Genomic DNA, 25406 nt, shown 5'->3' on the forward strand with positions numbered 1-25406 from the left:
TGCAGAAACGCCTGAAATGGTTAGCAAACTAAACGCCTGGCTAAATAGTTGAAATCATGAAAGTCATGGAATTAATTATGAAATAGCTTAAAGAAATTGATAAACAACTTAAAAATTAGAACAGTTACCTAATGGGTAAAAGTAATTCATATACAGTTAAACATTCGACTTAACTCCAAGTAGTCCAATTGCTAACCAAAAGAACCACATTTATACAATATCCACTTTTATATAAAGAATGGTGTAACACATTTGGACTGATAAAGGTCCATGTGAGCTTTGGGAGTATCTTAAACCAAAAGAGTTGGGAACCACTGATTTAAAAAAAAGCAGATATAGTGAACAGTTCTGAGAGCACCACTAATGCTATGAGTCGGCTAAAACGAGAACATGGATGCATGTGAAAGCACTATAGCAACCAGGGATGGGTACCGAATTCGGTACTTTTATAGGTACCGACCGAATTCCGTCGGTACTACCGAGTACCGATTCATGTAAAATCAAACGGTACCATGTTTCGGTACCTAAACGGCGTTAACTTTAAACTGATCATTGATTTCAACCCGTTTTCATTTGACGTCTTTGATTAACAAGCGTGCTGACGATCGCACTATTTTTTTAAATGTATTTACCTCCTCGTCTGGTCCTGTCTGCTCACCGCGGCCGCTAACTGCTGCCCTCTTCCACCGCGGAACAGAGACCAACAGCCGGCTCTAGGTCTTCTAGCCGCCAGCTACTATCTCTCCAATGTCTCTACCCGGGCTTGGCCTTCGTCTGCCTCCAGATTAGACCTTCCTTACTCCGTTTGCTCTCTCCAATCATCCGTAGACTTTTCATTAGCAGCTAGAAGCTAGCTGCTGCATCTCTGGTCCTCCGCTAATACTCCGCTCTTCAACTCAGGAATATTACCTGCCGCTTTACTCCAAACTGCCTCGCTGAAATTAAATCCCTCAGACTCCTGCGTCATCCTCGATATGTGCACAGAGCAGCCCGACTCAACTTTGTTTATTCCATCATGCTATGCCCACGATACTGTCTGACCGGTGCTGCGCCGCACAGCTACGACGTCATCACAACAAATCACACGTGCACTTGCAACTTTTTTTTTTTCTCCTCCGTGCTTTGTCACCTGAGAGCTCCTCTGCATTCTTTGATAACACTGCAACCTTCATGTTACAAAATGTACGTTCACTCAACAATAAAGCACTGCTCATCCTGGATTTTATATTGTTTTGATATATTTTTTAAAGTTTATATTTTGAGAAATAAATATGTTACGCAAAAGTACCGAAAATTGGTACCATTGAGTACCGGTACCGATTCCCAGGTACCGGGTATCGGTACCGTATCGATTCAAATATGAAAGGTACCCATCCCTAATAGCAACATTCATTTAAAAGTCACATTTTTCATAGTATGAAAAAATAATAATGTAAATATGCAGCAGATATGTAATCAGCACTCACAGAGGTACCACACTGGACATCTACAGCCATCCACAGGGAATATTAACTGAGAAAACACACGCTTATGAACAAATAAGTAGCAGAGATGAAGATAAAGAGAGAGAGAGATATAGACAGAGTGAAAAAAGCAAATAGGGGGCACAGGAACAAAGACAAGGACAGACAAAAAGGGACGGAGCTGGCGAGAATGAGAGAGGAAAAAAAGGAGGATAAAAGCAAACTTTTCTTTTACCTGTTGAATCCTCCTGCAGACCGACATCAAAGGAGAGCTTATCTGTCTGTGACCTTGATGTCTTCAAACAGGCCAGGTACTGTAGCCAACGGACACATCAAACCACACAGGACAGAGCCGTCACACACACACACACACGCACTCTCAAATGCTTAAATTGCTAATTGCGTTAAAATCCTGCTTTTGTGATAATCTGGTTTGAACTTTGACATTGATCTCATTGTGTGCTATCTCTCACCATAGAGCTGAAGGAATGCCGCAGGAGGATGGCGTGTCCATAGAGAAGAGTCTTGTGTCCGCCGCTCTGCGCTGCCTGCATGGATCATTCAAAGAAAAAAATCACACATAAATGCGTAGTTACATGTCAGCTGAAGCTCGTGACAGAACCGCCCCAGTTGTCTCCCTCCAAACGCTTCAGTCCATGCCCGACCTCTGGCACTGAATGTTGACCTCAGCGAGGACCTTCTCACCAGCGATGATGATCTCAAGCTGGGGGCGCGGGGTTACAAACTGTATCTCCAGGGGGGGGTTTTGCCACCCAATCTCGCCAATGAAGACATGCAATCTGACTTGCCACAGGAGATGGTGTTTCTGGCTCCTGTATCCGTGAGCGAACAGGATACGGGGGTCATCTTTCCAGCACTCCGACTACAGGAATGTAGGAAGGATGCACGACTACTGTTAGTCTCGGATGCAATGTCAACATTAGCAGGGAATGACTCCGCCGCTTTTGGGGTTGGGTTAAGATGCAGGAAGGGGAAGAAATTGTATCTCTACTAGTAGAGATGCAAACGGGAAGAAGAAGAAGAAGAAGAAGAAGAAGAAGAGTTTTTGTTGTTTTTCTTCGGCAACCAACTCCCATGTTACTCACCTTCCTTATGAGCCTCTAGGAAGCATTAAGGTAAGAAAGAGTGTCATTATTCAGAAAGAACTGTTGTTCTCCTGAGCCTGTCTGCCTGCCTCTGCTTTAGTTTTAGTCTTTAGTACAAATTATTAAAGTCCCGAGGGCACACATGATTGTCAAAAAGTCAAATTTTTGAGAGGGATTAAGGAAAAAAAATTGACTCCCATTCTTTGGCATTTAAAAAAAAATGCCATTGGCACTAGATCCAGAATTAATTTCTGAAGCAATGCCAAACAGCCAAGTTTATGTCACATTAAACTGAAACTACAACCACTGCAGGACACTAATGTAGTCGTGACTTAAAATCTACCACAGATAAGTAGATTTTTTTTAGATTAGAGTTTTATAATTATCTGAGAGATGCATGAATCATGGCAGTGTTTCATGAAAACATTCTACCATGCACAGTCTCTCTCTCTCCCTCCCTCCCTCCCTCCCTCTCTCTCTCTCTCTCTCTCTCTCTCTCTCTCTCTCTCTCTCTCTCTCTCTCTCTCCCCCCCCTATCTTCCCTCGATTGGCTACTGGGACAATAGCCGGCCTGTGATTTGATGCAGTTGTGTCGTGCAGACTGCAGCACTGGCTTCCAGGCTTCTTCTGTGCTTCTGGCTACCGCTATATGCTGGCTGAGGTGCTGAGCTTAATGCGGCGAGGCACATACAGCTGCAATCACCACAACCAATAAACCCAAGCCTTCCACTCACTTCCTTATCCCGCGGCTGGGGGCTGCATTATACAGATAGAGAGCACGCTGAGGGAAATTGTGGCTTGTATCAGTAAGAAAAAGAATCTTCTGCATGTGGAGACACAATGCAGCAAAAAATTCAATACACCTTGAGCAACTGGAATGAGTAAAACTGAATTAGCCTCAGCTCATTGAACCATAAAGGGGAACTGTATTAGATCAAAGAGGTGTAAGGGAAAAAACAGGTACTATATCTCCTGTCCAGCTGTTGACCACAAGTGACATCCTCATATTAATTTAAAGGTGTGACATTTAGCAGGACACAGCCTCCTGGTGTGTGTGCCCTGCAGCAGATTACATGTGCAGCAGTGTTGTGGTTTCTCTCAATAAAGAAAGGGTGGGTAAAGCCACAAGCTAACACAAAGTTAGAAGAAAAAAAACAGATGTCACCAGAGCAGCTCTGTCTCCTTGACTGACTGATGTCATCATTTGCCCTTTTGACCAGCGACCCACAAATCAAAGAGGTCAGCACATTTTGGATGAGCAGCAACAAATTCACACAGAGTGGTGGCTGGGGGATACTGAGCTAAAAGGATGCTGGCATTTGCACCAGTTGTAAGTGTATTGTCTTTGTAGGTCCTCTTCAGTCCCCTCTGTCGCTCAGCGCCTTCCGGCTAAAACAGCCCAAACTACCGATTTGCTCCAGCCACTGTCTATTGATAAGCCCATCTGTTCAAAGACGTATTGATTTCGGAGCCTCAGCCGAGACATATTCAACCTCCATTTCCCCTTTAATGGCGCTTCCTCCAGTGACATTTCAGCGCAGGCAAAGAATGATGAATAGGAAGACAATATCGAAAACAGATAAATGTGAGAAGAGAGAAAACAGTGAAGTAACACAATAAAAGTGGTCAATCCAAACCATCTAAAAGTCTCTGGGGTCTCTGCTACAAAGGCACAAAAGGAGTGAAAGGTTAAGGAAAAGATTTTTGAGAAAGTGATCTTACAAAAAAGTATGAAATGCAACTGAAATCACTTCCCTTTTACAGTCAAATATATATTTTTTATAGTGGTGAATGCTTTGTTTAATTCATTGTTCATTATGGAAGTTAAGAAAAAAGGTTTTGGGGATCACAAGTGGTCGTTTTCCTCTCAGCAGCTATCTGTGTTTGATGGACAGCATTTGGCAGGCTGAGCTCCAGCAAGGGATCAAACCATGAAGTTAAAAAAATGCGATGTAGTTACTGTAACAAGTTATGGACAGTGCATTGTGAGCAGTGGTATCGAAGAGTAAGGACCTGACCACGATCTAAATGGTTGTTGTTCAACTCTGTGGCTCTGGTGATGTCACTGCTTTATGCAAATATTGTTCAGAATAAAGCAGTTTGACTGGCTGTATTGTATATAAAGAAATTTTCCATCCAAATGTGCATTGACAGAACTAGCTGTACTTTAATTATTGCAAAGATACAAATTGCTCCCTTTTGGTTTCTGATTCCTGAGAACACAGGACATGACAGACAGGGCAGATACATATTCTGTAGCTGGAAAAAAATAAAGACATGCGACTTCATTTAATTTCAGATGGACTTTAAGTTTAATGTTAAAGCCTTAAAAAGGTGCTGATGCATGAGAGATGAGGCTGGACTAGCAGTTTAATATGTCCATTTGAGCTTTAATTTAGCGTTTAATATTTTGAGCACCCTTTTTTCTCTGCTGTGGCTCATAATTCCCTGCCAGCTTGCTCCTAAACTCCCCGCAGTGGCAGTGGAACCAATGGTCTTGACTTCCATCATTCTGCTGTGCAGACAGTCCACTGTGGCCCCAAAGCTCCTTTGAGTCCTGAAACATCCATTTATCTCAGGAGTCGAGTCAATGAATATAAGCCTTAACAACTGGGGATTTATATAAATTCTTACCATCATTAGCCATGTGGCATTAGAGTGTGAATTGGCTAAAGCTGAGTCAAAGTCAGTGGAGAGCTTTTTTAACTGAAACACTCATGATCATTTTCTGTCTTGTTGCAGAAGTCTCAGCTTCCTCTCATAGCATCTCATATTAAGAGTGAGTGAGTGAAAGAAGCTACTGTGACAAATTAGAGCTTATCCGATGTGGTGGGGTTTGCATAAAACAAATGATACCGCAGTGTGCATCCATCTGAATGCCCTGGAGGGCAAGACTAATGTTAATCTGACGCTAATCCAGCATCTCTGCCGCTCTACTTCTCCAGCAGTGGAAAGTGAGTTGTGTGAGAGCGGATGTTTGCGGGGAACCTTATAGGGAAGTCTATACGAACCTCTATTTGTCTCTGTCAGCTCGGCGGGAGCTTAGACACAATCTTCTCACCCAGTGTACACAAAAAAATCCATACGATCATCAGTTATTTCCAAGCATGGGCTCTGATGTTAGCATAAACCAAGATTTTTAATGATTTCTGATGTTAGGGACAAACAAATGATCAGTGGTGACGTGTTATATGTATTATGACTAATCTACTGCGTCATGCATTTGGGAGATGGGAGGGGAATGGCATGAGTGGTGAACATACCAATCGGTCCAGGCCGCGTGTCTATCATGCGGAAGATGGAGATTATACACAGAAGATAGAAGATAAAGATGGGAGAATTATACATCTGTCACAGCAATGAGAAAGACAAGCAAACACACTAGAACAACATCAGGTGCAGAGACTACAGTGATGAATGAGAGTTGATTTCAAATTCAGCCACATAGTATTGATTAAAAAAAAGACTGTCATTTGCTCTTTTTGCTTGTGGAATTCTTATTTATTTTATCAAGGAAATATTTATGTGATAAATGCAGTTTTCCTTCAAGCCTCTGTGTTAATCAAATGGACCAAAAGTGGACTCAACCCTTGAGGAAAAGCTGCAGTAATGCCCGGGCATCCCCTTCATCCTCATTAATATTCAAAGGGGTCCAGTCCTCTCCACAGTCGGGGTCCCCGGGCTACTGTAAAAGGGCCTATTTTGCCCATTAATCTCTTTACAGTAACTGAACAAGTTAAGAGTATTCAACTTAGCTGACTGCGTTCATTACAATAAACCGTTTTACAATCGCCTCTTTGAAACAGAGTGGGACATACAGTACATGACTCAGGATGGCTGATAAGGAGTTGAAGTATGGGTTGTCAGAGAGGTTCCTAACTGTGTGTGTGTGTGTTCACTATCACTCACCCCTTCACTGTTCTGTCCGCTCTTAGCCAGCATCTCCTGCAGGGCCCGTACTGACAGCGACTGCTCCAGCACAAAGGTACAGATGCACAGGTCTGGAGGAACATACTGCAACAACAGACAGGTGGGTTAAAGATTTACACAGTTTTTAAGAGCCACATTTATTTACTGCACTGTTCTCATTGTAGTAGTGAGTTCATAGGAACAGTTTCAAGGTGCATGAAGCAGATTTTATAGACTATAAAGATGCAACTGTCTTCTCAGGCTAAATTAACAGTCGAGGCTACAGAGAAGTTTAAAAAGAGTCTTCTCTCCTGATGTCAGGTGTTCACAGAATAATCAGTTACAGTTACAGCTACATGTGCCTGATTTTCATTAAAGGTGCAGTCAGAGATGTCCTGAACTCCAATGTCATTGTCAGGAATTATGGAGCAACTCTTCGGAAATGTAGCATCGTATTTTCAAGGTTTAAATATGGGGGTTTTACTTTCCAAAGTCATACAGTGAATTGCTTTTGTGTGTGTATGTAGTCAGATATGTCCTCAACTCAAATGTACCACTCATTGTTTGGATTCTTTTTTCCTGGAACCTAAACATCAAAGAATAAAGACACAAAGGACAAGGACTCAAATATACTTTCCCTCAGTAAGGAAGCATCATCTACAGTACTGTATGCACTGTACAGGATGTCTTTAACGAAAAAAGTTTTACTTTTATAAAAGCAGCAGCCTCAGAAAACGCCCTACTTATACTGGCTGAACATGCTGCTTTCTTAACTAAAGCTGCATTATTGTAATGATTACCACCTGTCCAGCATCCCATCAATACTGATTTTGATTAAGTATGTCAAGAACTTTTTGCCGCTTCAGCAAAACTTCCACATATAGCCAGAGAAATGAAAAGTGATCCTTGAATCCACAGGGAAATTCTGATAAGATGCCCACTCATAAAAATATGTGCTGACTGCTGCATTTTTTTCCCCACATGAACCAAGTTTGTCTTAATCAAGTGTGCCATAATTATTCAAAGGTGCTTTAAAAACAGATTAAGTGCTCTCAGGTAAGTCTCCACTCAGATAAGCCAGGTCCTGGACAGATGCAAACCAGGACAGGAGAGGATAGGGGCGACTCACTGACAGAATGAGGGAAGCAGGGATGGAGATATTATGGGAAATAGCTACAAGATAAATTATATCAACCTAAACATGCGCCCTGGCCTCCTTACTGAGTACCTCAACTCCTCCCAAACTGGTTCACCCACTCAGGTAAATCTGGCCTCAATTGCAAACTTTACACAACCCAGTTTCAGGGTGAAATAGATTTACAGACTGAATTGACCTCTACTGTGCACAGCAATAGCGATCTGATCATTAAAATCTAAGTCATGTTGAAGTATAAATGCTCCGGGGGGACTGCAGAAATGCTTCGGTGAAAACACAGACAGAGACAGAGATGACTAGATTAATGGCGACACATGCCAGAATCCAACAATAGTGCTTCCAGATTGTCTCATTGGCCGACTACAAACACACACTTCACAATCGCTTAATTTAGACATCAACTTGAATGATCCGGGGTTTTGTTTTGTTTTGTTTTTTTGAGAGAGCTGGTATGAACTAGTCTCATTAATGCTATTATCATCCAGACATACAGACGAACACTCAACACTAAATGTGCTCAAAGGAATCGTTTAACATTTGGGGAAATACATCTAATTGTTTTATTGCCCGGAGCTTGATGAGAAGATACTTGATACCGCTCTCACATCTGTCCGTTAAATCGGCTATGACTATCACATGACTAATATAAGTGAAAGGTATCGCTCAGACGAACCTACAGGGAATTATCACCTGACTCTGCAGTTTCCCTCAGCTGTACGACTCGACAGCAGCTTTCAGCTCACTGACAGGCGCTAAAAACTGACTGTACGGTACGTGCACAGCACCAAACAGCATGTGTGGAAAATGTAATTAGCCTTTGTAACTGCTGTTATCTCACATCTGTATCAACTTTTGTCCTCTTTAAAGTTCAGTTTTTTTGTTTGTCAGATTCTTTACCCTGTTGGTAAGCCAAGCACACAGCAGCTTTTAGACATTTTGCAGACTGAATTGTCAAGGAGGCTCCTTCTTTCAATGCAAAGTCAATGAAGAGAGATGGATTATTTACCCTCTGGTGGGGGCGGGGCTTAAGTGTGCTCTGTCTCTATTACAATATATGGCCAGAGATGTCGCCAAAGAGAACGAGATCTTGGAGATGTTAACTTTACATACACAACACCTACAATATGTATGCAATATAAAAAACTGTCAGCATGCTGTTTGGGTTGTGGATGCCTCCACACAGACTAGCCTAGAGTCACTGTAGAGAAATCATAATAAGAGGGTCTGGTGGGAAGCAATCCAGCCCCACCCTCATCTCTCTGGGTGACTAACAGCTGACCTTTACTCTCCCCAGGCGCAGGACTGTAACAGTTGGTGGGGAGGGGACTGCTTGGAGAGAGCAAGGCAGTTAAATGAAGGTCTAGAAGAGCTGGAGGGGATGATGAGTGTCCAGCCCTGTCAGGATGCCCTCTTAGAAGGCAGAGCAGGCAGACAGCTTTACAGCACGCTGGCCATGCCCTGACGTTTGGTTTATGACCAATAGTTTAATGAGGGAAAGAGTGTAGCTAGATGCGGGGCAAGGATGGAGGCCATCTTAATTTCTGCCTCTGGAGAGAGGGTCAAAAAGGGTAAAAGCTGATTGCCCTGAGGGGGTGACCTCGTACTTCGCCTTTCCCATTTCAGCTTAATTGGAGGAGCTGCTAAAACTGGTAATTGAAGTGGCAAAGACAGAAGCCAAAACAGATGACTTGCAAATAACAGTTGGTTAGTTGGCATATCTTGATTCACATACTGTACCCACAACAGAGACGCAGCATCACTGCCATGATGGTATGTGCACATCTACCCTCCAGTGGTCATAATATTGAGTCACTGACAGGCGAGAGCTGCTGGTCATATATCACAATCAACCAGCTCCTCACAGGCTGATTGATGTTGCCATTTAAACTGTGCACACTCTAAATCAACCCCATCCTGTGGTGCTGTTTCTGTGGCCCATTACTAGACTAGTTCACCAACAGGAAAGGCGTCCTATTCAGTTGTCCGGGCTCGCTTCTGAATAGCCATCTTGGATTTCTTCACCTCTACGTCGTTGATCCTAAAGGTGGGGTGATGCCTTTTCATAAAAAATAACGCCAGCAATGAAGACAAAGTGCCAGAAAGGAAGAACATCCATCACACCTGTCAGGTGTAATTACCATCCAATATATGGTGAAAGCCTCACCTCCCCCTGCGGTTTGAGGGGGTTGTTGAAAGGAGAGAAGATACTAAATGCCAGGAGTACATGGATCTTTGGATCATTCCCTGCAAAGCATCTGTGTGTGTCTCACACATTTACACACTGCGTGTATGCCTGGTGTCGTAGCTAGAGCGAAATGAATCTCAGACAATACTAATGGATTATGATTAAAAGACAATCAATGTGGAAAAAGCCCATTAGGCCTGCTGTCAGCGGGCTTTGCTATGAGAAAACATTAATGCCAAATGAGCAGCAGAGCAACAGGCCTCGGTGAAAGGTGAGAGTGTCTTGGGATGTTTTGATTCCCTCCACCAGCCAATCATCATTCAGATATTCTCCCTAAAAGCTTGACCGCTAATGTAGTGAATAGAGGGGTGATGGTTCTGAAACCGAGACTGTGAAACCATGTCGCGGTCTCTTGAATGCAGCAGCTACACGGCAATATTCAGGAAGCAAATTCAACCATTGTCGGCTTTCAGACAATAAAGCAGATAGAGACCTCAGGAAGAGGAGGATAAAAAGGTGGGGGAGGTTACAGTGCTTCTGAACAACCTAATATTGAACAAACAGTGCACTTTCACCCAGGAGAACATGGTTTGTGTCCCATGTGAAAACAAAAGTAAATGTTTTTTGACGTAACTTACGTATTTTATGTAACTTACTTTTTTTTAACATAACTTACGGTAGTGACGTCACCCTCGTAACTACTTCACTTCCAGCATTTATGTACATTTATTTACTCTTTAAACTGTCTTTTACAATGCCTAACCAGGACGATTTTTGCCCTGAACATACCTCAGTGGTTTTGTAGTCTAAATTCACTGAATCTGCAGCTTTTTTCTTACAACCACAAACCGTACGTGTATGTACTGATGACATGTGTGCTATTTTTAAAATGATTTTGACAATCGCTCATATGTGTCGTTATTGTCTATTCTGCCGTTTAGGTTGGAGATCTTGTTGTATCGGTTTACATCCCTCCATCAGCTGATGCCAAGGACAAATCCATCCACTGTGTCATTGCTAAACTACAGAATTAACACCCCAAGGGAAATGTTCCCCACTGCTTTACTTCTCTACAGAGAGGAAAGAACTTGCAACTATTGCCTTGGTCAGAGATGATGTGGTATGATAAATACAACCACAAACAATGACTTGTATAGTTCAACCTTGTCTTGGTAGAGTTAAGAAAGCAGTGACGTAATTACTTATGGATATTAACTTACAAGTTTTTAGAAATGTAACCTAAAAAACAACAGCAATCTTGTCCCACCATTCTGATTTCATAAAAATAAAAACACTTTTTAACCATATTATGCATAAGGATAGTGTGTTCTTTCCTCCCTTGCGTGTACTTTGTAACTCTTTATACCACCTCACCCGACTTCCTTCTTTGCTCACTCCTGTGCTTCATGGCTGATTTAATGATAATAATATAAAAACCCCTGTATACATGTCATATCGTAACATTATCACAAATACAGAGCCCTCCAGACCTGCTACCTCTGTGGACTTTGTCACTCTTTATACTATGTCTCTTTATTTATGCGAAGTAAGTCTATAAAGTTAACCTACCTAAGTGTCTTTAGTGTTCTTGTTGATGATTTAATCAAACTCGGAAAATGTTTCCCCTCTTTCCCTTATTCACCAACAAAAAACCTGTGCTTTTGGAGAATAGTCATACGCCAAATACTGAAGAAAAAGCTTGAGGATGTGATTCATAATTCATCTAATTTGTTACACAAAACAATGAGGTGGCAACCTGCTGCTATCAAAGGCAAACAATTAAATATCAACGGCTCAACTGTCGTGATTAAAACTTTGCACAAACCAGAAAATGCGTCAGCGGCTACAGCTACCGCTCAGCTGCAATAAAGCTGTAGGCAATTAGAGCCAACGACAGCACTGTTTATGAAAGAATCCATCAAACACATCCAGAGGCGTAATTTCTGGGAATTATCATCTGACGGCAGGCCCGTGGTGATGCCACAACGTCCCCGAACCCCTTGGAAGAAAAGCTCATCACGAAGACTGCGGTGTGTGAGCTGTTTTTGCAGCTTTGATGGCATGCTGAGTTTTTCTGTACGTCTCCTGTTTGGCTTCACTGAATCTTTGCTGGACCTAAACAAGGATGAATTAAATGGATGTTTGGTGCTCTCACCCTGGTTAATCTGTGTATCATTCGTTCTTTCCATTTTCAATTGGCAATCAAAAATAATAAAAAATTGACTGGTTATTTTGTTATTTGTTTTTATTACAACACAAAAAAATGGAAAAAATGCTTGTTTTTTCATATTTCAATATTAGGCTCAGATCAAAAATATGAAATGGAAAAACGGGCACCAGGAATTAATTTGATTTTAATATTTAATTGGTCGGGTTTACGTGACCCGGAAGCTTGAGTGAGGTCAAGTGAGCCATCACCGTAGTCAAACCAGCCGTCCCTATATAATGTAGTGCGCCCGTATTGTGATATTTATGGTATATTCATTGAAACTGCACCAAGCGAGCTGACATGAAGGATAAACACTTTACTGTGATTCTTTTCCCACTTTTTTCCAGTATAAAACTCTTACCTGCAGAGAGGAGATGAAGTATTAACTTTACATGAACACACTACGAGAAATAATCAAATTGCGTTGTGCCGAAAATGTACTTGTTGTGTCAACGGTCGGTTTTCAGTTTTCAGAATAAAGTGTTACACAACCAGGCCAAATACTAGATAAATATGGAAAGAAGATTAAGTGCGTGATATTCAAATTCAGTTCTGGTGCCCGTTTTTCCATTTCGTATTTTTGATCGTTTTTTTTTTTGATTAAGCCTAATATTGAAATATGAAATATGATAATATTTTTTGTGTTATAATAAAAAACAAATAACAAAATAACCAATTTTTCAATATTTGATTTTTGATTGACAATTGAAAATGGAAAGAACGAATGATACACGGATTCGGTTGAATACAGCTTTCATCTGGGTTCTCTTTTTTGCAAACTGCTTTGCTTATTATATTCTGTATGTGCATGTGTGTGTAAACATATACTTGATTATATAACTTCAGGGGAAACAACTCCATCAACTGGAGCAGATGATTTTTTATCAAGGAGCTCAGCAGAGACATCCCACACATAATAACATGTATCTCTATGTTCCACTGGGTGTTTATCAGATCAGAGAGAATCACACGGTGTAACAGTGGAGTCTCTGTGCCTACCTTTGCCTCAGATGTGGGCTCCAGGTAACACAGCCGATTGCCCAGCCCCTCGGCAGCCAGGCAGAACTTGCGATTCTCCTTCTGGATGCAGGCCACACACTGGAGCACCACTTCATCATCCTGTCAAGATAAAACATACTTCAGTCGTTGTGTCTGTGCATGTAGAGGCAGCAAGTGTATGCGTCACGTCCCGAGAGAGCACCACTTCAAACCATACACACATACAATAGCTCATTGATCAGACTTTGTGCCACTAAGGCCTTAAAAGTGTTCATTCCCTACCACAGTGGGAGAGGAACAATAGGAGACCTTGGAAGCAAAAACACAACTCTTTAAATGTTACCATGATACTAGAACCACTCTATGGTTCAACCACAAACAATGACTTGTATAATTCAACCTGTCCTTGGTAAAAGTTTAGAAAAAAGATCCTGGTTTGGGTTAAAATAACTACTTCCATGTGTAACTACTTGATGTAATGTGTAGTGACATAGTTACTTACAAGTTTAATTTATAAATTAAACTAAAAATAACAACAAGGACCTTTTCATAGTGGTCTTGTCCCACTATTCTGATTTTGCATTAAAAAATTTCACTTTTTTTCCTCTGATTATATGTATGCGTGTTCTTTATGACAGTTTGCCTGAAATTAGATCTTTGCCTGCTTACAGTATCACATTATATTACAACATATTGAATAATAACACCTGTATCTTGATAAGTGTATTGCCACATTCTTGCCAATACACAGCCCTACAGACCTCCTCCCTGTGTGGACTTTGTCACTCTTTATACCACATCATCTGACTTCCTCCTTTGCTCCAGTCCTGTGCACCATGGCTCACGATTACGTGTGTTATATATATAAATTATAATGCATTACTTTTCATAGGTGTGAGTATAAACAGTCAATAAAAACAGACTGTCAGATAAAAATTAACTACATGATTTGACTTTTTAAAATCTAGAAATCTTGGCAATTTTGACATTGCTACAATGATGATCAGCTACTTTACTTTTTGAGTAGTCTAACACTGAATTTTGGCATGTGTCTGACTGAATTGACTGAATCTTGAATTCCTTTGAACAAGACATTTGAGGATCAATAAACAGCCATATCTAACATGCAAGTAGCATACCGTACTGCACTCACACTATAAAACTAAACAGTCAAGTGCACCACCAAAACTTAATGCTAATAACTTTAATAATTTCCCCTCCTGTCAAGTTACCCTTTTTTTCTCTGGCCATGCCTGGCTAATTGGGGGAATTTCCTTTCTAAATGTGATGATCAAACAGAGACCAAAACGTGGTTGATCCCTTTGAGTCAACCCAGCCTCCTTTAGGCTGTTTACTCTGTGTATATGGCACAAATGAGGCAACTGATTGGAGTGTTAAATGTTTAAAAATGATTTCATTTATGTATGTAAAAGAGGGGCATTGCCTGCCTTTGATGATGCATTAGTAATCATGTATGAAATTATGTGTGTGTGCATGTATATCTATATTTGATGCACTTCTGGATCAAAAGTCTTGCTGGTCCAATTCGTAATTCCAAAATTAAGTAAATCCAGAGTCGCAGGAATCTAAATACAACCCTCAGAGAGTAAAAATAAAAAATATTATATAAATATATATATAAAAAATATTTTCTATTAATTTTGGCTGCCAAAGGCTGATATTTGCATGAAAAAATCACAGTACAGTAAGTGACTATTGGACAAGCCATTAAAAGCAATATTAGCATTAACAGCCATTGGCAGAGAGATAATGAAGGACTAACTGTTTTATCAATGATTAACAACATAATTAAAAGCTTTATACTTTATGTTAAAGAAGGGCATAAACAAGAAGCATGCATACAAAAAGAAATCTTTAATGCAGATGAGCGACTTGGCAATCAAGCAGAGTATTTTTGTTTTATTTATTTCGGCCTTAGTTTTGTATTAATTGTAGTAATTATATACAACAGCAAATGCAGGTACAGTAGAGAGAAATTCCCCCAATATGTATTCTTTTGGGAGAACAACGGCTGAAAATAAACTGATCTGAAGCTGCAGTTGTGTAAATGGCTTGATTATGTTTATAGTGTTGGCCCCGTAAACGCTGAATTGGACATAGTTACTCTTCACAATAGCAGAGCAAGCGGAAATTTGCTGATATGGGCTGCTATGGGACGGGGAGTGAGGGGAGGGGGAGCTTCTGTACAATGGCCAGCTGCATTATTTAATGTAAGGGGGATAGTGCTGAGAGCAGAGTGCAGCAGTAGTAGTAGTAACAGTAAAGCATGCCCTCCATTATAGCGTAGCATGATGCATGAGAAAGAAAGAGAGAGAGAAATAAAGATGACTAGCATCTCTGTGTCTCCGAGTGCATTTGCGTGTCCAGCTTTGTTTTAAACATTTGTGTGTTTAGAAGCTCGGCATGAAAATCGATATGACAAGCCTCAGGGCTCTCAAAACGCACGCATTATCCTTCTTTTTTTCTTTTTTTTCAAGCTGATGCTCACATGTGCCTCAGATGTAGTCAGGGAGAGATTCTGACTAAAAGAAAACTATCATGAGCTGGAGTATCCTACAAGATTAAACGACAGATATTTGTAATGTATGAAAAGTTTGTCTTATGATGTTAATGACTGGTGATGAGTAAAATGCTATTATATTTACATCCAGAGCATCTCAAGAAGACAATGTGATGCTGTCTTGTTTTAACCCTCTGAACCCCACCATGTAAAGTTTTCTTTGAAAAATCGCCAAAAATACATAAAAACAGGCATTATCGACAGAATTTGAACTTTCTGACAGTCCTTGAATGTATCATAGGTTACGGAAGTTTCCATTAGAAAAAGTATCCAAAACTAAGCTTGAATTTATAATATTTCTGTCAAAATCCCTTTATTCTACATTGGCAAAAATAAAGCGTTTGGAATAACCAGATCCTGTTAAAAACATTAAAGTCTGCTCCTCAGTGACTCAGTGTGAAGCCATGATTGATTCTGCTGAGACGAACGGTCACATGTCAAATATTTCAAATATATGAAAATCTGTTTACACAGAGCAGAGAGGAGAGGACAGGAGAGAAGAGGTTGTAAAAAATGCAAACAGTTCAATATGTATATCATGTGGAGACCCAATATTTTTTTCCATTATCCATGACACTTGTGGGCACCTGTTAAAGTGTTTATTTCAGTTTTGGAAAAACATTGATCACAGAAATTGAACTTGCCTTTTTAATAATTTATGTCATTACACATATATACATATTACATATACATATTCTGCATAAAAGACATTTTTTAGTTGTTCCCACTTCTAGCAATGATTATGCGCTAAAAAGGGCTTGGCTTTTAGAGGGTTCATTAGGGCTGGGCGATATATCGATATAAAAGATATATCAATATATTTTTAAATGTGATATGGAATTAGACCATATTGCATATATCGATATAGCTCAAATTTGCACTGTGATCCTTTATCCAGGAAAGCTGAGGCTTTTATTTAAGATATTTTTTTTATTTAAAGTTGCACTTAATGGAGCTTTGATTTTTTTAAAAGGTACTCCTGTTGTTATACAGTATTTATGTTCACTTAAATAAACGGTTTCAATAAAAATACTTGTGACATGTCATATTTGGCTTTGACTTTGACTAAACATTTGCTCTCACTTTGCGATAAAAATATCGGGATATATTTCCTATATCGATATTCAGCCTAAATATATCGGGATATGACTTTTGGTCCATATCGCCCAGCCCAAGGGTTCATCATATCTTTGTGAATATAATCACCAAAGAACAGCCTGCAATGTCCTTATCGCCATTAGGTCATTATGATAATATACAGTATGGGAGACATTAGGTAGGGAGCAGATATAGCTGAGACAATACTGACTGCTGGAATTGATTGTGCCATTCATGGGACTGTTATTGGGAAAGACTTTGGATAAGGCTAACAGTCTTGGATCAATATGAAAATGTTATTCAACTCAGATGCACATTGAAATGAATAGCCCTCTACGGTAAATCAACACTTGGCTGGGTTGGAACATGCAATCAGTCTCCCTTTTGAGGGAGCCAGGACAGGGTTAATTTGGGCAATATAAGGACAGCATTGATCAATGCGTCGCATCCCTGCCTGAGTGCCAAGACACACACACACACACACACACACACACACACACACACACACACACACACACACATACATACACACACACACACACACACTCTTTAATCAGTGAGGCTAACTCTTATGTCTCTGGATCCGTCTAGTCCACAGCTGGCCCCTTTCCCCCCTCCATCTCACCCCTTCACTGAAGTAAAATTACGTGTCTGACATGTCTCTCTCTCCGTCTCTTCCTCCCTCCATCACCAACCATTCTTACTCACTCATCCCGTATTTCACCTGGCTGCTACAGAGGAGGAGGAGAGGGGCACTCAACGCCATCAATCATTAATAAAGTGAGGCTCTCACTGTTGTCAGTCAGTCTGGAGATAAAGAATATGTTCCCCTCAATTTGGAGATGGGTCAGTTTACAAAATCTGAGAGAAAAAGAAATCTGACTTTAGGGGATTCTGCTGCTTCTGGCTCACTTTATGCAAATATCTCTACAGCAACAAACAAAAAGGTCACAAATCAGAGTGCAGAGTGGACCAAAGGAACTTAAGAAACCTAATTCAAATCACCTTGACCTTTGTAGTAACCTAATAGCTTTATGTTATTTGGTTCATTTTGTTGTCTAGACGGAAACAAGACAAAGAGTTCAGCCACAGCAGCCGCTCTCTGAGCTGGTGTTTAGGCACAGCAGTGCTTTAAGATGGTGTTATAACATTAAAATAAAAATGTTAACGTGATAGTGTTCAGCATGTATAACATTTGCGATTGAAAAACTATAAAAGTGGTGCTCATTTATGAGGATTATCATGCTGAACAAAATGCATAAGTCACATAAACTTTTTTTTTCTGCAATAATTCAAAATCCAATGCAAAGATGTTGCCTTGGTCCAATGGCCCAAAAGTTTGAAGACGTGGTCTTTCTCCACCCTAACCAAGTGGTTTTAGTGCCCAAACACAACTATTCATCAACCACTGCGTTGTCACAGCATTAGTTGTTTAGAAGCATGTCAGCATTGACTGGACTCCAGTGTGTATTATTAGTCTATAGAGACAGAGTGCGAACCAAACTTTTAAAAGGACAAAAGTGGATGCAGATGTATACAGACATGAGACATCAGCAGTTATAACAAATGGGGAAAAAATGTGAGATCCTGACACTCAGAATATTTAACGTTAACTTTTACATGTTTGAAATAAACTTAAAACAATCAATCAAAAACGTCACAAAAAAATACCTGTCACAAAATTACAAAAGCAATTTAGTCATATATCCAAAAGTCCGTTTAAGGCTAACTACATTTCTGTCAGTTCAGCTAAAGCATTTGACACTATGTAACTTGCGTTATAGTAAAATGTGGATAATTCAGAAAGCTATGCAGTATTAACTTGTCCTTTCTGGTCGACATAGAGTGCTAAATAATAATAATAATAATAATAATAATAATAATAATAATCATATGATATGCTTAAATCTAATGGTTTTAGATAGAGACACCCATGTTAGCGTTTCAGCCCATGTTGGTGCAAAATCCCATTGGCTTTTTGTCAAGAGAACCAATGTTATGGTAACTTTTAGGTTTGCCTACAAAAATATGTCATCACTGCTGCACTCACTCACAATTTTTGTGTTTATATCATTTGTTCAACACATGTGGTGCTGAATTAGGCAATTTTCCAAAATTTGAGAATGGATAAACATGGTCATAACCCCTCCAGAATATTACATCCATGCACCAAGACCTTTGAAACAACACTGACAAATCCTCTAGTTGGCAAAGTGCATAAGCTAGTGGAACAACATCCATCCCAACGTGACGTTAAGGCTTCATTTCTCTCCAGATTAAAGAAAATAATAATTCACTCAGTTGTCCTTAAACAATGTGAGAAGTGAGCTGAGTCTCCAAGGGCACCTTGAGATTGAATTTCCCTCATCATAATACTCCCCCTCTCTCACAGCACTCTCTCACTCTTATTCCTTTGTTCTGTGTAAATCCATGCATTTGTCATCTCCACTGTGAATATGTGTGTGTATATATCTGCACAACAATAGCGTAAAAGTCCTCTGAGACTTGTGTGAGTAGGGCCGAAGCATATCAATGAGCATGCATGTGATGACAGCACAGCTTATTTTTACTCGGGTTCAGCCAATCACACTCCCCGGCTGCACATGGGAATAATGACATTGGTGGAGATTTCTGCATAGTGACAGGTAGACATGCTAAAGGTCTCCTCAGCAATGAGCCAATCAACCAGTGACTTGGGGATGAACTTGAGAGTGAAACCTGCCACGCTGCCCTACAGACCTTGACCTTGTAGTGCTGCTGGCATGGACTTATTCACCTACGATACTGCTTCTAAATAAATAATCATTATTGATGATAGTAAGGAGTGATTACAGAGTTTAGAGGCACGTAATGGGCTGTTATGGCTCGTGAAAAAATAACCCTGGCATCAGGCCTCTTATGAGTGTGCAATCATTTAAAGAGCATCTTGTTTTTTCTCCTTCTCTTCCGTTTTTTATGTCCATATGCAGATTTAATCCCAGCCCTCCAGACAACAAAGATGAGAAGTCCTGGGTTTGTGGAGTGCAACTTATTCTGCTGAAGGTTTCCTCTCAAGTGTTGGAATAAGTAGAAGCAATCTCTCAGGAGCAGTCTGGAGTATCTGAGCCTTTGGTTTTGAAGAGATGTCTACAGCATTTCAGCAGGTGTTGCAGTGCAGTGCATGCCATCAGCTCATGTAGAGAGGCTCTTACCACTTTATCGTGCACTGCGCAGGGCTGCAGTGCCTTGGCAATGTATTCTCTAGAACATCCTGGAGGCGCTACAATAACTACTGTAAAGCTGGAGTCACATAATATCTTACAGACACAAACAAGCTGGAGCAGAAGGGGGAAAGAGCAAAGTACATCTCTGCAGGAAAACAAGACTTTTCCTGTTTTTTGAGGACTACGAGTCTGGGTGTGAACGCCAACTGAATTGCTTCAGTATTTCATGTGTTGCTCCAATGCTTCCCATAAGGCTTGTATTACCACTGCTTGCACTTTCTATGTTACACCCAGCACTTGTGACATTACCGTCGCTTGTCTTCTTTCATGTGAGATATTCTCCCTTAAGTTTTAGGCATCAGTGCTGCAGAGAAAATAAACACTGCATAATGAGGATTTGGGAGTTACAGTGTTACAACTCCCGTAGGATAGAAGCATGACAAGTAGTGTCATCATCATTAATGTGTCTCCTGTTTAAACAGATTGAGAATGTGCCTGGACACCATGCCATGCATCCATGTCAGCAACATGTTCTGTCTAGGAGTACAAAGGGGTGGAAAATTGCCAGAAACTTTCCATGGGAATTTTGGAAATATTTTAAATAAAAAAAAACATGACATTTCAACAGATTTATTTGTAAGTAGAACATAATCAGGTTTTAATTATTTTATTGAACAACAAGAACATGAATGTTGAGTTAAATATTAATCACCCTCCCCAGACCCCACGCATTCACAAATGAGGTAAAATGACCCCCCCCCCCCCTCCAAAAATCCCCAAAAAGTCCCATTAAACATGTAAATGTACAATTGAACATGTGGTGGAGGAATGCAAAGCGCATGTAGGGGGCGTGGCCTCAGTAGTCCTGCAGTGAAGTCAGGAGTGTGCTATGTGCATGTAATTGAGGAATAGCAGATATTCAAGTGTACTTGCATGAAATCTGGTTGTTAAGTTCCCTGTTAAGGGCCAACCTTGTCAATTCCCTGGTTATTTCCGTTTATTCCCATAAATTCCGGTTAATTCCCATGGAAAGTTTCAAATTCACAGAAGCTTCAACCCTAATTACCAAACATCTGTGTGCATACTAGGGTTGTGAACAATAAACCGATGCATCAATAGCAGCCTCCTCAATCGATACAAATCAGCCATGAATTCCTAGGTTAATCGGTCGTAGAGTCATGGATCGGGTATCGCGAGGCTTGGAATCGGTTGGCGGCTTCACACATTTACAGTTTGCGTCAGCGTCTCTAAAACAACGTGAGAGCTGAAGCTGCACGCGAAATGGTTTTCGCGCAACTCCATGGGTCTCTCCGGTCTTTAACAAGTCTCTTATTTTCCCTCACTTGCGCCGTTCACTTGCCTCACTTGCGATCATGCACTTGCGAACAGATCATGAAAGGATAAAAAAGCTTCTAGAACGATTTTTCTTTACATTATTACAAATGTAGAGAGATGTTTGTGGTCTTTTTGTTGTTCAGACCTAGCCTGGGTATACCCAGACTGCCTTGCGTGCTCAAATTTAATTTCGAACCTCCATCCAGTCTGGCAACCAGGACTGTTTCTTAGCCCTGTTTTAGGGATCCAATCACAGAGCGGGGAGGGACGGCAAGACGATGACACGTACTACTCAGCACTTGGAAGCTTGTAGTTTTCTTACAGATCCAACATGGCTGCTGCAGACGCGAAACTCTCTTTAGCTGTAGATGGTGTTTTAAATAGTTTAGAGCGAAAGTTGAAAGGCGAAGGGTCTCTCGGCGGCTCCGCTGTCCCCCAGGACAGCGGAGCCCCCAGAGACCCGCAGCAGCTTGTTTATTGCCCATAAAATCAGTGGATGTGTGTGGCTGAATGACATGAGGGGGAATAAAGCGTGAAAATAAATAATCTTGCAGAAAGCGAGAACTGGAGAAGCAAAGCAGCAAGCAACACTCTCTCACAGACACACACACAACAAACATCCATTTCTGTTGCTCTACTACGTCATCTGGTATAACTGATCTGATTGGCTAAGAGCTACCTACAGACGCTTTTGATAGACATTCTAAGCGCCCAATAAACGGCTCCGGAGGATCGTAAACCACACCTCCTTTACGGAGAAATGCATTGTTGGTTGCAAGACCTAATCTCATTTGAGATTAGTCTGGTGTTAGCCAGGCTAGTTCAGACCCACAATAAAACAGATTTTTAACTACATGGCAAATCAGAAGATAAATTAAATATAAAACTTGTGAGAGACACACTATAAAATATCTACAACAAATATTAACAGTAGAATCAAATCAAATCGTATTGTTCTTACACTGTATCGATTTGAATCGGTTTGTAATAAAAGTGTATCGTTTTTGTATTGTATCGTAACCTGTGTATCTAGATTTGAATTGAATCGTCTCACAGAGAGATGTGCAACCCTAGTGCATACCCAAGTCTTGCAAAAATGCAAAGATGTGAAAGGGTTTATAAATATAAAGTAGAGTTCATAAAGAAAAGGCAATTACACCTCCCGTTAAGAAGCGATTGCCATTGCTAAGTACGCCCCATCAAAGTAAAGGCGTGCAGTGATAAAATCCAGACTCCACTCCTGCAGCTGCAGCAGCTCTGTGCTCCCTGCCTCGCTCTTTGAGGTCAGATTTGTTCTGTCTTCTTCAGTTTGATCTTGTGCCAAAGACTCAACGGCAAACTGATCCGAGGGTGGCACCGAGCGGCCCTCTGGGAGGAAGTTGGAGGGTAAGGTGGGAGAGGAGAGAGGTGGGGGAGGGAAAAAAGCAGCAGGTACAGTGGAAAAGATCCTGCAAGCACAGCCAATGCACCACACACACAGCAGTCCACAGCACTTGCCTCCACTTGCCTTTGTCCCCGTGTGACACCGTCCTACAGTGTACTAGCTAATAAGTCTCCATCATCACCAGGGGCCTGCTGCCAGTCAACAGTGTACAGAGGCTGGCTCACACACCGAGACTTTGTTCTGGACAGATTGATACAGCTGGTCGGGCACTGCAGAACAAAATACAGCTGGGCAGTGGTTGCACCCCCCTACAAGCTTTTACTCCAGCGATGTCTTTCTCCTCTCACACACACACTCACACAGAGTAGGTAGAGAAAAAGACCAGGTGTTTCCCAGGCCTATTAGAAGGCTACACACAGCAGTAACAGGAGATAAGAGGAGAGGAGAGGACTGCAGTCAGTAATGACGCACTAATAAAACACAGCGGAATCACTGGCCTTACCATATGCTAATACCTCCTGGCCATGGATTCTACATGTTAAATATGGTATAATGTTATGTGCAGTACATTTTTATTCCTTTGTTTCAACACCTACTTCTGAATCGTCAGAATCCGAAAGGATTTAGCACCTGGTCAAACTGTAGGCCTATTTGTCACTTCAATCAAATAAAGGTGCATTAACCCTCCGAACCCCACGAGTGAGATTGAAACATGTTTTCTTCAACAGGTCGCCACAAATACACCATTTATCATAGCAAGAAACTGTAAAAACAGGCATTATTGTCAAGATTTTAGCTTTCGAACAGCCCTTTAACAGATCATAGGTTAGAAAAGTTTTCATTAGAAAAAGTCACCAAAACGAAGCTTACAATTCTGATACTTCTGTCAAAATCACTTTATTCTACATGTCTCATTTAAAATGTGGCCAAAAATAGACCCTTTGGAACAACATCCTGTTAAAAACTACATCACTGAGCCATGATTGATTCTGCTGAGATGAACGTTCATGTGACAAATATTCACTGAAAATCTGTTTACACAGAGCAGAGAGGAGAGGACAGGAGAGGAGAGGTCCCAAGGTTTTTTTTCCCCAGATATCCATAAAACTTTTGGGCACTTTAAAAAACTGTGGTTTATATAAATCCCATTTTATTTAAATTTAAATTTTAAAAAATCAGAAAAATTTAACTTTTTTGTTTTGATTTGTTATTATAACTGTAATGCCATGAAATACAAGGCCACAGTCACTATTTTCATGTATCCTTTATTCATATCTCAAGGAATCATTGAGGGCAAGCCCTCTATTTTCACTGATGTCGAGAGCAAACTACAACAGACAGAAAAACATTGAAAATCATTGAAAACATTAAAACAGTTATAGTCAAAAGCTGAGTTATTGGTTTTCATATTTTTTAAACTAATATGTAAAAAGAGCAAAAACACACTGAAACGGCTTGGGGTTGTTGTTCAGCTCCAGTAACCAGATTCAAACTGTCTGCATGAGGACTTCACTCCTTCCTTGCAGTATAATGATCCTGTAGTCTTACATAAGGGGAGGTCAGGTCTGGGAATCGAAGGCAGTGATGGCGGCTGCAGCGCGTCGTGGGGCTGCTGGCATCCCATTACGCACAAACCCGGAAATCTACCGAACCACGGATAATAAGATCATCGTGGTGGACGAACTTCTTAACTTCCTTGTGATAAAAATGAGACGTTTAAATCACGATGATATCGTCCTACTGGCCACGGGTAACTTCAGCTCCGAGTGGATTGAGGCGTCGAAAAACATTCTCTTTGACGTCTGCCCTCAAAAGACTCAGCGCAATGTTGCCCACAAAGGGGCACAGAAGGACGTAAATAACATCAAAACGTGTTTGAAGGTGTTGAATGAATGTGGTGAAAACATCCCTAGATTTGTCTCGCACCACTTGGACAACTTGCCACCGATTACGTTTGATAACATTGATGTCTCTGTGCTATTGGGGCGTTTGGACCAGCTAAGCAACGACATCACTTGTGTGAGGAAAACGCTAGAAACCCAAAATGTCACCTGTGAGAGCTTACAAGCAATCACCACGTCTATTCACGACCGGGTGTCCGCTTTGGAGCACCCCTATGGATCTACCGACGAGGGTGCTCGCGCTGTGGATGGCAGCGGGAGCCAGGGTGAGCCTCTGGCGGATGGCGTGCGCGGCGAATTGCAGCGCATGGAGACGAACGACGCCAAGGTAGCGACACCGGTGGTTTCCAGCGTATGCGATGGCCCGTCTTCACCATCAAAACCCCGCACTGCTCCGCTGTGGATTGACGTCGTGAGGAATGGGCGCCGCCGGCCGGCTCCTGTGCGTGAGCCGAGCGCACAGCAACAGCCCCAGCAAGTGTCAAACAAACGCCCGAGAAAGAATACCGGCATAGTTGGAACTGGCAGCACGAGCTCCATTCAAGTTATCAACACGAAGAGGGTGAGTGTTTTTGCCACACGCTTTTCCCCGGACATGGAAGAAAACACACTAACCGAATATTTACGTGACAAACTTTGCCGAGAGGTCACATGTCGCAAGATTCAGAGCGCGCACAATAGATTCAGCTCATTCCAAATAACTGCTGAATGTAATGAAGTGACCGAAATGTACCTACCCGAACTGTGGCCGGCCGGGATATATGTTCGGCGATACTATGAGCCCAGGCAGCCCAAACATCCTCATGCCGAGGGTAATGCCGTCGCTTCATGAACATCAACATGATCCGTGTCGTGTCGTACAACTCGCGTGGCCTGC

At 41.2% G+C, this 25406-nt stretch overlaps 1 protein-coding gene across 1 annotated transcript in view; it reads right to left on the minus strand.

Moving 5' to 3' along the window:
* Nucleotides 1-25406, minus strand: part of LOC131987714 (ryanodine receptor 3-like) — a 146594-nt gene that overhangs the window by 97913 nt on the left and 23275 nt on the right. The window contains exons 2-7 of the mRNA XM_059352563.1: nt 13028-13147; nt 6479-6583; nt 5833-5853; nt 2570-2584; nt 1937-2011; nt 1699-1777 (exon numbers count right to left, since the gene is read on the minus strand). Coding sequence (XP_059208546.1) covers nt 1699-1777; nt 1937-2011; nt 2570-2584; nt 5833-5853; nt 6479-6583; nt 13028-13147 — 415 coding nt within the window. The remainder of the gene's footprint in view (nt 1-1698; nt 1778-1936; nt 2012-2569; nt 2585-5832; nt 5854-6478; nt 6584-13027; nt 13148-25406) is intronic.

The sequence above is a fragment of the Centropristis striata genome, chromosome 16 (assembly GCF_030273125.1).
Source record: "Centropristis striata isolate RG_2023a ecotype Rhode Island chromosome 16, C.striata_1.0, whole genome shotgun sequence".
Taxonomy (NCBI): Eukaryota; Metazoa; Chordata; class Actinopteri; order Perciformes; family Serranidae; genus Centropristis; species Centropristis striata.